At 33.9% G+C, this 15116-nt stretch overlaps 1 protein-coding gene across 1 annotated transcript in view; it reads left to right on the forward strand.

The window, feature by feature from the left end:
* The first annotated feature begins 1660 nt into the window (after positions 1–1660).
* Positions 1661–15116, forward strand: part of LOC127806661 (uncharacterized) — an 81096-nt gene continuing 67640 nt past the window's right edge. Inside the window, exons 1-2 of the mRNA XM_052344079.1 lie at positions 1661–2060; positions 2579–3462. Coding sequence (XP_052200039.1) covers positions 1744–2060; positions 2579–3440 — 1179 coding nt within the window. The 5' untranslated portion in view covers positions 1661–1743 and the 3' untranslated portion in view covers positions 3441–3462. The remainder of the gene's footprint in view (positions 2061–2578; positions 3463–15116) is intronic.

Below are 15116 nucleotides of genomic sequence, written 5' to 3' on the forward strand. Positions count from 1 at the left end.
AGTTCAAATTTTTAAAAAGAAGAACAAACTTAATTCACCTCTCTTTAAGCTAATAATTGTATCAAAGAAATTACAATAAAACATTATCATCTTTAAAAAATAAGTTAAACCATTCACCTATATGGACAAGAATGGGAAAGTGAAAGAGGAAATTAAAGGAGATGGTTAGGCTGATTATTTGGTGAAAGGTAGAGAAAATGAGAAGGAGAGTAGAGAAAAATATGAAAAAGAGAAATAAATGTCAAAAGATAAGACAAGGAGAGAGAAAGAGAGAGAATTGGATACTTTGCATTTTAGATATTTTTTAAAAATTTAATTATGGTTGTTTAATTACAAGATATAAAATGTCACTATTTCTTGACTTTAAAAGGTATTGATAAATGGAAGAGGCTATTGTATTTAAATCAAATCACAGGAGTATAAAGTGTTATTAGATTTAAATCTTAAATGGATTTATAGGTTGAAAACATTTTTGGCCATATAAAAGCTTATATGTTGAGCCAAAAGTGTAAATCTAATCGAGCTCAAATAAGAATTATATGTTTTAAGTTTGAGTATCCACTACATTTGAGTATGATATAAGGATAAATGGCTAATATTATATATACTAATGATGAATCATCAAGAGTTATATATGTAATAGATTGTTTAATATTTTTTTTTTGGAGAATTTTAAATTTTTGGTGGTTCCAAATGTGCCCATGAACTATGCAATAACACTTGACCAATAAGTGATACACACGTGTGTTGACTAGATAATTTTCTAACATTTCCTCAACTTCCTCCCTTTTTCTTCGACATTTTCATTATTTTTAGTGTCTTCTCAATTCCATTACTTTCTTTGGCAACTTCTCCTCAATTCCCTCTCTTTATCATGTGTTTCCTTAACTCCTTGGCTCTTTTCGAGGACTCCAGATCTGCTGTCCCAATTTGGTGTCCTCTTTCTTGTACAGCCAATCAAAAACAGCCACATCACCCATCATCAAATAGTCACTTTTGCAAAAAATATTATAAAATTAAACAAAAAAATTATAAATGATATATGTGTTGGTTATATATATATTATTATTTGATTTTATAATTTTTTTGTTTGCTTTTATAATATTTTTACAAAAATGACTATTTAATGATGGGTGATGTGGTTGTTTTTGATTGACTGGATAAGGAAGGGGACACTAAATTGGGATAGCAGATCTGGGTTCCTCTTCGAGTTGCATTCTTTCTCTTTTCAGAAAAAAATTGTCACCTCAGCTCGTGTGTCACTTCTTGTCTAGATGTTTAAACGAGTAATATTACATGATTGTTGTGTGTGGTGCTGGTAATACCGTGTCAAACCAACAATTTTAACGCTAACATTCCTTGACAAGGATTTATGAAACCATTGTTTATTTAAAAAATAATAATAAAATGTGCCAATAGTCAAATAGAACGTTAGCGCGGTACAGATAAGATAATTGCGTGTCAACTTGTGGTTCAATTTGATCACCTTCACCTCAATGAAATTTCCGGGGAAGTCCGCTCGTCAAAGGAGTAATTTTCTTCAAACCGCATTGCTTGTCCAAGGTTCTATGCTCTTTGACTTCTTCAAACCCGCGTTTAAGCTTCTAAACAATTTGGGTGTTGGTTTTATACCTATGCATGTATATATATATGCGCGCGCACAGAATATGCAGGATTGCTAATCTACGAAAACTAAGACAGTGACGGAGAAGATTTAAGAGAGATTTGGCTTTGTGGGGAGATATGTATGTGACCAGGCTTCTTTCCCGCTGCCTAAGATCTCCCGAGTATCTTTCTTTGCCACCAGAAGGCCCGAATTCGGGCTACCTAGTGCTACAAGATGAAGAATCCGAGACTACTACATGTTTCGGGTTGTGCAAGAAACGATCTCTGTCAGATCTGCCTTTCCCTCAGAACAAGGACCTAACTATTCGATACTCATCCGGGTCTGGAGATAACAGTCAGGTTTCTCATTACGACATCGCGCTTATTCCTGTTCTTAATCAGCCATTGTCTTCCAACCGATACTATGCAATGAAGCCACATGGATCACACAAGGGGTATGTGCACTTTTACTTGATCAACTTCATTTCAGTACTCTAGAATGGATTGAGCCTTTTATATTGTTTTTCTTCCCATGCTCATTAGATCAAATAACAAGAATTATAGAATACTAATGAGCTATAGAATTCATGTAGGTAACTCCATATAGTGAGCTAGAAACTTGGTATGTTGTTGTTGAACTCAGGGATGCAGTGTATGCATCCAGACTCCACTGGCTAGTTCAAGCCAGTGGTGCTATAACCCTTGACACAAAAAACAAAAGAAGGTGTTCATGGATTGAAACTTCAATACTTATATTGTCTACCAGCGTGGATTGCCATGGATTGTAATGCCCGAGCAGAGAGCTCTGCCAGAGCACCATGCAACTAGAGGCAGGCATATCTTCTAAACAAGTTTCAGGAAATAATTTTGTGGATTAACAATCTAATGACCTGAACTAACTTTGTACTTGTTGAAATTTGTTCGATTCGTTGTTGTTTCCCTAATTGGTACTGTTCATAATTTGTTTCGATAGGGAAGCATATGCTTGTTCGACGGAGAACAATATGAGTACCTGTTGCTTCTGTAAATGCATTAAAGATGTAAAACCAAGGCCACTTGATCCTAATGACATATACCAACAATTTGATATTGGTCCTTACGAAGGAGCATGCAATGCTCGCGGCTTGTTTACTGCCACATCGATAGCACCAGATGGATTCCCTCCATACTTCATGCGAAGAAAAGGGTGGGAAATTTACACCGGAACCCCTAAAAACTACAAACTAGGTGAAGCACTGGGCGTTGACAATGGCCTTCGAAGCAGACTTCCAGATTTCAATTTCCCACCACACTATAAAACTTCAGGAGCAATTGTTGTGGGTAAATGGTACTGTCCTTTCATGTTTATCAGAGATGGGAACTTGAAAGATCAGATGAAGAGATCAATGTTTTACGAGATGACACTCGAGCAACGATGGGAGCAGATATTTGCCTGTGAAAACGATTCTAGCCGGGGCAATGCAGTGACTGTGGATGCTACGGTGCAAATAGAAACGGCCTTTATAGAGGGCAAGGAAGCGACACGGGATGAAAGTAATGAGGCCAATGGGGTGGTCTGGTTCCAGAGCTTTGGTGCCGGAGGAGAAACAAGTATTGGGTTGAGTTCACTGATCGTTTACAGAATGAGATGGGAGCAACAGAGAGCTGGGTGGACTAGCAGCGGAACAGGGTTGGTGAGAGTGAGTAGAACAGAGGAATTTGCAGGGTCTGGTGGGTGGAAGAAGTATGGTTGCTATTTGTTGGTTGAGAGGTTTGTGTTGAAGAGAATGGATGGAAGTTTGTCACTGGCCTGTGATTTCAAGCATACCCACGTGGTTAGGAGCAAATGGGAATGAGCTTGCTGCACCATCATGATGCCTTTGTATTTGCTTTTATGTTCTTTCGTTTCATTCGATCAGTTGTGAGCTTTGTAGAAATAATATTCTGATGATGTTTTTATGTAAATGTTGTCCTACTTGTATTGCTGGCGTATCAAACACTTCGACTTGTTAGCATGCCTTTAATATATGTTGAAAATGCTCAAATGATGTGTTTGACACTCTCCCTTGTATTGATTCTCTGAAAACCAACAAATAAGGGCCTTGTTTTATTGTCTTTTCAATTTTCTAACTTCACAATTACATGTTTCTTTTATTTTCTCACGTCTTGATTTTATGTTTTGTTCGATTTTCATACTTTTTATATTTCTATTCTTCAACTCTTTAAATATTAACAGGATTATAAAAATAAAAATGATTTGACTATAAATTAATTATTAATTAGATTTGAATTATTCATTTGAAATCTTTACTTGTAAATTTTAAATGCATATTTGTGACTTTAAAATATAATTTTCAACACAATATTATGGCATCAAAAATATAAATAATTATTTTATTAATTAAAACATTTCGATCATGTCTTGGTCTACCTTTTGAAAAATATTATGTTCTTATATTCATGTTTCATAATATATTGTCACAAATAAATTTTTAGTTTTAATTAATGTTAAATCCCGTGTTGCGGGAGATTTAATCACAATAGATGATTTCAATAATCAACTATGAAAGTTAATTGATTATAATCAAATCAAATACTAAAAAATCATATAAATAACATTTTATTATAGATTGTTACTCAAACTTTTAAAAACAACATAACCAATCAAGATTTTGAAAAACTTAAACTCAAAATTTTGAAAAACTTAAACTCATGCATCGTAATTGCAGTAGATGATTTCGATAGTCATCTATGAAAATTAATTAAAAATAATCAAAGCAAATACTAAAACATCATATAAATAACATTTTATTAAAGATTTTTACTGAAACTTTAAAAAACAACATACAAATCCAAATGAGAATGAATAATGCTATTGAAATTTAATTTCTACAATGAAAACAAAACTTCAAAAATATATATATTCTGATGTGAAAAAAAAAGCATTTTGAACTTGTAGTGATTAATGAGTAATTAATTAATGTTAATTAATGAATACTTAAACTGATTACTTAATTACTTTTCATAAAGTAATAACTTTACAACAGCTAATAAACAAAAAAATAAGTCTATAGTGCATCCCACTTTTCACTTTTTCAGTGACATAATTAATTATTGACCTTATCAAAGAATCTTTTGTTACCGGCAAATCTTAATTTATTATGATTCTTGATAAATTGAGACTTGCTTCTTTCCAAGGTTATATAAATTGTAAGAGACCTCAAATTTTATTAAATATCCTAATAAGGTGATTTTTTTTCATTTAAAACAACGGTAAATGAGTCTATTAAAAATAAAGTGTGGTGAATACCATTTTGATTGTAAAATTAGTAATGTAAATAGACGACTTGAGAAGTGTGTTTTCTTACAAATGACTAAAAAGTTTAGGCTGCGTTCTCTTTGTTGTTTTTAAATTATTTTTAGTTTTTAATTTTCTAAAATAATAAAAACGCGTTCTCTTTACTATTTTTAAAAATATATTTTTAAAAATAAAAAAAAAATTATAAAGAAAACTTAAAACAACAAAAAATTGTTTTGAGTGTTTTCATCCAAAATAAACTCAAAACTCAAAACACATTTATTTATTTATATTTTATTATTATAATAGGAAAAATATTACAAAATTCATTAACTTTAAAATATATATATTTTTTAATAATATATTAACATTGAATATTTATAATTTACTGAATAGTCAAATTTATTGAATAAAATATCATTAAAAAATTATTTTCAAAATTTCAAAAAGAACACGTTTTCTAATTTTTTATTTTGAGAAATAATTTTTTAAAATAACAAAGAGAACGCGTTTTCAATTTTCTGAAAATAGACTATCAAAACAGAAAACTGAAAATGAATTCAAAACTCAAAATTAAAAATTGAAAAACAAAGAGAACGCAACCTTATTTTTTGTACATGAATGAATAGTTAACACATTAAGATAGTATTTATCCATAAAGTCCAAAATAAATTATCCGACGGGGATAGGGATAAATTTATCTTAAAAATTCAAGATAAGAAGTCATGTAATTTTTTTTTAAAAAATTTAACAAATACAATAGAAAGTATTTTTATCTGTGATGTTTTTCATATTTCACATTTTTTTATCTATATATTGGTTAACAAACACTTCCTAAATAGGTTGTCATATTTTTTAGCAATTAAACATCATGCTAAGTATGAAAGTGATTCAAATAAATATTTTAATCTAATAATAATGGTTTTTGAAAAGTTTTTCTTAGAGCAGTTTTTTAAATATTTAATAAAGTATGATAATTTAAACTAAACATGTAGCATCTCAAAAATTTGGAGACAAGTAAAAATAATTAATTTGGATATTGTGGATATCTTGGAATATTTAGGAATTTTGAGAAATATTTATTTATGATATTTAAAAAAAAAAGGAAATTAAGGTGATTAACTAAATTAATTGAAAGTAGTTATGAAAATAATAAAATAAAATATAGTAATAACAATAATAATAATAATAGTAATAATAAGAAAGTAAATCAAATTAACTTAAATTAAATTAATTGCTTACTATATATATATATATATTTATATGTGTGTATGCATGGCGTGGCCTTGTCTTGGCCATGTCTTTTTATGGCTTTAATGCCATTGAGTTGAGTGCAATGAGATAAGCTTGGGCAGTAAAGTGGGAAGAGCAGCGCGCGGGGAAGGAAAGAAAGAAGAAGAAGAAGAAGAAGAGGAAGAGGAAGAAGAAGAAGAAGAAAGGAAAGAAGAAAGGGAGGAGAAGAAGGAAAGAAAGAGGAAGAAGCAGCGCGAGCAGGGAGCAGCGGGCGCGGGGAGGAGGAGAAGAAAGGAAGAAGAAGAAGAAGAAAAGGAAGGAAAGGAAGAAAAGAGAGGAAAGAAAAGGAAATAAGGAAAAATAAAAGGATTTTGGAATTTTTGGCATTGGAAGTGATCAGGTACGTGGGTAAAAATTTGTAGAAGCATGATATGTGTAAATTATAAATTTTGCGCGATTAGAAATAATTAATTTACGTTCCGGATGTGTTATTTGTTAGGAAGTGATTTAATTCGCATCGGGAGCACAAGAGAGGCTGAAATCAACCATTTTCAGGCAAGCTCCTAACCCTCTCTTCGCGTTATTTATTTCCCTTGAAAGTCTTTGAGGTTTCTTCTACTCTAAACCCTCCCTCACCTTGACTCGGTTCTACGCATAAATAATAATAATCCGCGTAGTAACCATTTTACGACTTTTATTTTATTAATAAGTTTATTGTTAATGGGATAAGCTAAGTAATAATGTCATGGCGTCTTTTATTTCAACCGTCACGGAGCTTCGTATCGCTCCGCTTTCCTTGGGAATGATGCCGAACCCGTTGGGGTTAGGTTCTTAGAGAAATTGGTTATGGTTAGAATTAAGAAAATGTGTTAAAGAGTTTATTATGTATGTTGAGATGACTTTATGTGAATGAAAAGTAATAAGAATGGTATTACGATGTTATGTGGTTATGTACATGAGGAGTTATGAGTTATGGAAAAATGTTATGTAAAGTTAAGCTGGGAAAATATAAAGTCAATAATGTCAGTAAGTGTGTCTAAGGGTATGGGTACAAAGCCACTGACTGTTGATCGTGGGTCGTGGCAGTTGATGGCTGGATGTATGGGCGCCAGTCATCGGTTGTTACGATAAGCGCTAGACGGCCAGAAGAGCTGGTACTCCAGATTCCCGCCTTGGTTTGTGCATTTCATGATGTGTGTGCTACAAAGGGCTGGGTTGCATTCACGTGGGGACATGCTTTGTGTGTGACGGGATGTGTGAACATTTGCATGACCCGGTTGGTCCAAGAGCCAATTTGGGTATCCTAGATGAGCATATGCATTTAGAGCATGTCGCATGTGTGAATTCTTATGTGTGGGCGTAGCAGGGCCTGATGCTTGGTTTATGGGGGCCTTGCCATCACGTTTATGCTGCAACGGAAGCCCTTGCATTTCTTATGTGTTGCATTGCATGGTTCTAATGTTACTGTTATTCTGGACGGGAGTACCGTGCCAGGTGTCGGGAGTACCGACTCATGTGAGCTTCGGCTCGGCTTAGATTTTAGCTCGGGGTTGGCCCGAGGGAAGATCAAGATCGCGGAAGTATATGATTATGTGATGTATGACATGATGAACACATGAGAATATGATGGGAATCAGGAAAAATATGTAACAAGTATCAGGAAAAGACAAATGTTGAATGTCAGGAAAAGCCGACCATGTCAGGAAAAGGCTGGTCTAAGAGAATGATGATATGGTAGCCTATGTTAGGCTACAACAGGTTTGTATGTGGGACCCGGGTGCCAATGTTTGACTTATGTGGGCCCCTGGTTCCTTATGTGCAGTTTATTTTATGTTATGCATGTAGAAGTAAGGTACGTATAGCTCATGACATGGCGTGATTTCATTGGCATGAATTGCATGGTGTGTCATGGGAAGAGTCCTACCCTAAGCCCTCAGTCTTTCTTTTCTAGAGCTTGCTGAGTCTCGCGACTCACGTTGTTTTTAACATCATTCCAGGTACGTTCATCGGGATTTGGGTCCAGACCGTCAAGTCATGGTAGCCAGTGCAGAGCTCTCCCAAAACTAGATCCTGGGTGTCATCGTGTCTTAATAAGGTTAATGTTTATGTTTTCAGAGTTTGTCGTATGTTATGTAAGCCCAAGTGGGGCCCAAGTGATGAATGGTTGTAAAGATTATGATGAGATGTTATAATAAAGAAAAATTATGATTTCAAAAAGGGTTATGTGTGTGTTATAGGTGCGTCATTGTTCGATATCATTTTTATAATGACCCTCTCACGGATCCTCTATCCGCGGTAGGGGCTCCGGGAGGCGGGCCGTTACAAAACAGGATAATATTTATATGACAGTTTCTTAAATATTTAATATTTATGTGATTATATGGTAATACTAATTTGTTAATATGTACTATAATAATTATGAATATAAATATATAAATATTAGAATTATAATACGCTCACTTTATGTTATGTAATTCTAATCTCATTAGTTCACTTTTGCTAACATGTTATACAATTATGTATATATAAATATTATAATAAAATTATAAGCCATTACATAATTTACATTATAACAACAAATCATTAACCATATTTATCAAACCAAACTTACATTGAAATATAAAGGGTAATCTTGGGTCATGGAATCAAAGTGACAGTAGAGTTAAAGTGACAAATAACATAAATAAAGTCATCTTATATGGATTGTCAAAACATACAATGATAAATTTTTTTCATAAAATTTAATTTTTTTTCTTGCTTCACAGTTTTTCTCTTCTTGTCGCTTGACATCTGACTTGATGGATAGCCATCTAATGTATCTTTATAGGAATCGCCATCTTCTCCCATTTTTGGATTAGATCTTTTTGCAGGCGTTTTATTTGAAAAATTGATCTCATTATCGACATATAATCCTATATATCAATTAAAGTTTATTAAGTTATGAATATCATAAAGTTATCATAAAAATGTCAGTGGTAATAACAAAAACTACCTTTAACTCAGCAGTGTCAGTGTATTCAAGTCGAGAAAGCACATCAGAGTCCTAAAGATAATTTTTTTTTGCAATTGGATCAATCAAAAACATGTTAAACACGGAAGAAAATTATTTAATAAATAAAATTAACATACTTTCTACTAACCTGATTTTCGATATAACAACTTGAAATATATTTTGATATTAGCTCATTACTGTCAATCAACCTCATAACCATATAGACTTCATTATGCTCACTAATATTTTGAAGTTTGATTTGAACTTTGAACAACATTTTCTTTTCCACCAAAATGTCAATCTCAATAGGATAAGATCCATTAGCAAATATCTGAAATTATTTACTAGATTATATAACAATCATATATGTTAGGTTCATAGTTACATAATATTTGGTAGCAAGAAAGTTACCTTTACTAAAGCATCTCTCAAGTCGTTAGCAGTCTTACCAAATAACTACAAACATTCACGATCCCACAATAGAAAAGAAGCACTACTAGTCCCATCAATAACCCTTACTTGGACCTTAAACCTAATGAATCCACCACACAATTAACAAAGATGACAAATAAAAATGGAGATAATAAATATGTAAGAAAAAAAAGAATGGTAGTTATTCTACCTAGGAGTTTCGTTGAAATCAAATTTGTCACATTTTTTACAATAAAATATTTTGTCAACAGGATTAATATAATACCTCATATTTTTGTGAAGATGTCACGTATTTTAAGTGAGTTTAAAATACTGAAAATATGTTTGAATTGGCAACGAGTGACCGAATCAGTTGCAGGGAGTACCCTAGAGCTTAGATACCTAAGGTTAAAGGTATATTTTTTACGAGCGTCTCGAGGCAAGATTTATGACGCTGAAAGAAAATAAATCAGAAATGGTTTTCGGATAAACTAAGTTGTAGCCTAAAAAGACCAAATGATGGTAAGGGGCTTCCGAAAAATCATATATATTGAGTAATTTTGAGTTATTAATTTTGGAATTTTAAGTATCTCGATAAATTTGAATTTTGAGGGTGTAATTGTAATTAGAGAATTATCCAATCGAAATAAGGATAAAATAAAGAGCTTATATGGTAAATATTAAAGTTGAGGACTTGAAATAAGGGCCAAAGTGTTATTTGAAAGAAGTTTGGGATTTTAGCTTGGATTCCAAAAGTTTAATTCATTCTAGTTTTGGATTTCAAAATCCGCTCAATTATGGCTTTGAGTCTTTGGAGTCCATGGCTAAGATTTTGACAAGTGGCATAATGTGATTGGTTTGAGAAATCTATAAAAAGGCACCATGGGTTCTTCTCAAATCATTCCAACCAAGTTTGAGGAGTGAAGCACTTTAAGATGAGGAACTTGCTCTAGAGAGAGAGAAGGGAGTTCGGCAAGAAGGCGGGAAGAAAGCGGCGAAGAAGCTGCGGAGAACGAGCCTCGTCGAAGTTGCGGGTTTTCGGTGAAATTCGCCAAAATCAGTCAGAAAAAAAGCGAGGTAAGTCCCTTTTTTTTGATAATCTTGTAGAGGGGGAAGAGAGGGTCGCGTAGGTTCAAACGGGGGTCGAATTGGAGTTAAAATGAGGAAGTTATGGCTGAAATACCAACCCAAGGCGAAGCAATCCGAGACTGCTGTGCAGCGCGTGAGATACACACGCCGAATAATAGCTGCGCGTGAGGGCGCGTGGCTAGCCTTCTTGAGGCGCATGAGGGGGCATGAGGGGTCCTTTTTCCATGAAATTTTTCAGTTATGCCCCTAATTTAATATCCTTCAACCCTATGTAAAAATATTTAATATTAGGTTTACCAAAACGCATGTTTTCTGCAGAAACCTAGGCCGTTTGCTATGAAATTATACCGTCGAAGAGATAAACCAACAAGGTGAGACTCCTATACTCCAAATCCTATTTTTTATTCTCTTATGAGAGACTTCTATTACATGAGACGTGTTTCATGAAGTTCTTACACATAAACACTTGTTATTCTCTTACGTGAAATCATGATGCATATATGAAATGTATTTATCTGAAAAACATATGCTGTTGGCTTTTTAACTATTGCATCTATAAAATTCGTGTGGCCATACTATTGCACCTATTTGTTGTTGGCCGAGGGCAAAAGTCAGATATCCCCCGAGAGGCGCTACGCGTGCGCCATCGAGAAAGCTCTTGTGGGGAAGACCGTGAGTCTAAGGAACAACGAATGTGGTGCTTGCATGAGTTCTACGAGGTCGGGCCGAAGTGACATGGTTAGGGACCTCCCGAGAGGCGCTATGCGTGCGCCATTGAGAAAGCTCTCGTTGGAGGAGGTTGACGTGTTCACGAGGCACTTCGGAGTAGTTCTCGTTGTCTTCTCATACATTTTATACCTGATCATGCATCGATATAAACTGTTTTTGGAGTTTCTCACTAGAAGATTCATCTTCTAATTGGACTATGTCCATGGAATATTCAAACGTTCCAGATTCGACGAGCGGCACTAAGGGAAATGAGGTAGCTGAGGAATAAGTTTAATTTGTTGTCTATAGCATGTTTAGAATATTTTCATTTATATGCGAACCTGTGTATGTCTTGGTTATGTTTAAGACGTTCAGTTATATCTTGCGAGAGATGATGTCCATGTAATTCATTCTGTAAACGTCTTGAACAATTATATGATAAATAAAGCATTATGGTTGTGAACCATATCAGGTTTGATCTAGCTTCTGCATTTGAAATTTTAATGCTTGTCTTAGCTGTTCAATAATTGGGTTTGTTAAGCTGAGAAGGTGAAAATTAGGGTTTTTGGGATGTTGTGTGATGTATGACAGCTATTGGGATATAAAAAATTTTATATTCCCGAAATCCTAAGTTATAACACGCTCAAGAAATTTGGGGTGTTACAATTAACTTTCTTTGGACATCTTTTACAGGATAAGTACCACCAATCTTGATCACTCTCAATTGCAATTGCAATGATAGTAGCAAAAACCCAAAAACTACTAATTTGGGATAAAAAAAATTATAAAATTATGGTCAGATTAATAGTTTAATATTAGTAAAAAATAAATACAAAATTTACAAAATGATTTTTTATTTATAAAAAAAGCACAAAACATAAGTGTTAAATATATGTACTCATGATTTACTTATTTTACCTCCATAGATTCCACCAATTATTTAATATTTTTACATCAGTTACTCCACTTGCTAGGTTAGTAGATATGGAATGAATAGATGAAGAAGATATTTGACTTATCCTTTGAGAGCTACAATCTCCTCCATTCAACAATCCTCAGAAGAATTAGTTATTTAATTGGAGTAAAATAAAATAATGATACTAATAGTCGAACATTTTACTAAAAAAAATAATTAGTCGTACTTGTTTCGAAATTCATTAACTTTCTTGATAGGGGCATTAACTAGTAGCTTCATAATATAATAAGTATTAGATATTCTAACCTCACATGCAACAAAGTATTTTCTAATACAAACATGTATATTAGACAAATAAATGTATGTATATTTATAAATTTTATAAAAATAACCTCTAAATCTTTTAGCACCACACATTTGGAGTATGATAATTACATGTTCTGATTTTTCAACTTCTAGATAACCCTTAACCTCATCTACAAAGTCACCCCACAAAGTACACAGAAGCTTGTTTTTTCTGGAAAAAAAAATACACACAAAAATTAGCACATTAGTATACATAAATAAAATTATTATTTAACATTGGAAAAATATGGGGAAAACATAATGAATGAAGCATACTAAAAAAATGATCATAGTATATGGAAATAAAATTATCATTTCACAAATGTACAAATTATGGATTAAGCATATTCTATGTAACGATCCGTTAATGGGTCTAAGAGTTATTAATAATTTGTTTATGGGAATTGAAAATTTTGTCCTATTAAATTAAATGTGAGTAATATTTTATGTGGCAAATATATGTAAATAAATGTATGTGTTTAAATTAAATGGAAATGGGCTTGGCCCAAGTGTTTAAGGCCAATAAAAGTGATGGGTTTAGAGGAAACCCATGGGCCTAAAATGAATTGAGCTTTTGATTGGGTTGGGCCATTAGTAAAGTAGGACTAAGCATTATATATATATATATATATATACATATGTGCATGATTTTGTGTGTGCAAAATTTGTGAATATAGAAAAAGAGATAAGAAAATGAAAAAATATAGCAAATGCTAAAAGTGGGCTTAAGGATTGTTGAGGCCCTATGAGTTGGGCTAATGAAATGGGCTTGGACCAACGTGTAAATTAGTGAAAGAAAATAATTGGAAAAGGGAAATGTAAATGGAAAAAGACCAAAATGAGGTGAGATATTTAGTGGAGTGTGTGTTGTGTAGAGGGGCATAATGGGAAGAGAAGGTTGGGGGGAACGGTTGGAGGTGGCGTGAAAGCCATTCCTCTTCCATTCTTCATTTCTTCTTCTTATTTCTTTTCTCTCTCCCTCTCTCTCTCTCTCTCATGTTCTTCTCCTTCCATTTTCTTCATTTCTTCTTCTTCCATCATCATCTTGGTTGGAGCTTCAAGGGGTGAGGGTGGAGTTCTAGTGGATTGCTTCTTCTTCTAAGCATCACCCAAGGCAAGTTCCTCTTGCACTCTATTTTTTTCCTATATTGTACAAGTTATTTCTCTCTTTTGATTGTATTATCGAAGATATATATTGGCATTTCATCCTTTAATGTAAAAATGATTTCTCGTATTGATGGAAGTTGTTGTTTTCACTTTTGTTTAAATCTTGAGTTGTGTTAAAGCCTTGGTTGGGTCTTGTTGATGGTTTCGTTGGGGTTTGTTCACCCCATTCATTCTTCAAGGAATAACCTTGATGGGTTAGGAAGCTAGAATAGAAGTTTTGGAATGTTTGGTGGCCATTTTGTGGGTTTTCGATGAGTTTTTGGCATTTTCTCGTCATTCTCGGCCAAGTCGACTCGTCCAAGAGGTCAAGTCGACTCAGGCCGAGTCGACTCAATTTTGGGCGAGTCAACTCGGATTTCCGTCAAGTCAACTCGGCCGCAACTTGACTACTATGCGCATGATCACTGATTCGGCCATAACTTTTGATGTAGAACTCGGATTTGTGATCCGTTTGAAGCGTCATAAACTAGAATTCAAGGGCTTCGACTTGATCTGAAATATCATATATTTTGGTTATGATTTGAATGGGTTAATGAGCTTCTTAATCCAACTCAAGTAAGATGGCTAATGTAAAGTGTTTTTAAATGCTTCCTTTGATATCCCTCAATCCTCTAAAATGATAAAATGTGGTGGAATACACCTATATGTATATATGTGGGTTCAAGAGATAAAAATGTAATTAAGTTGCATGAGGAAGCATGATGATAATCATTTGAGAAGTTAATAAAAAGTGATCTTGGTTGGTATGTCCATGGTAACTCATGCTTGATGCATGACTATCATTATATAAATAATTTCCCTTAAACAATGTGAAATATGTGGAAGAGCCAAGAGCTCTAATGGGAACTCAAGTGAGGATGTGTGAATGCTATTAATCATAGCATTGTTGGTAGTTGTGTTGCATGGTATTAGTGTTTCTATATTACCTCACTTTGTGATGTTGGAACATGGGTTAAAATCATTGGGGGGTCATGCTTTGTATGTGATATGAGCATGAGCATTAGCATGACATGATTGGCCTATGAGTGCTGACTTGTGTATGTTAGGCGAGCATATGCATAAGAGCCATTACATTCCTTATATTGTGCATTGCATGGTTCCTTTGCGCTCGAGGGTGTTGGTGGTGGAAATTGGCTTGTGCTGGTGGTGCGTAAGACTGTGGGTGGAGGCCCACAATAGCTAGATCCTGTGATGCGTAAGACTATGGGTGAAGACTCACAGTAGCTTTTGACCTTGATGAGATTATGAATGATGTGGTACATGAAGATGATGGTGATGGGTGTGAGATGAGAGCCTCGGGCTTATGTTCTTATTTTGGTAGCCTGCAGGGGCTACAATAGGTTTGTATACAGGGTATTGGGTGCCATTATGTG

This window comes from Diospyros lotus, chromosome 7 (assembly GCF_014633365.1).
Source record: "Diospyros lotus cultivar Yz01 chromosome 7, ASM1463336v1, whole genome shotgun sequence".
Taxonomy (NCBI): domain Eukaryota; kingdom Viridiplantae; phylum Streptophyta; class Magnoliopsida; order Ericales; family Ebenaceae; genus Diospyros; species Diospyros lotus.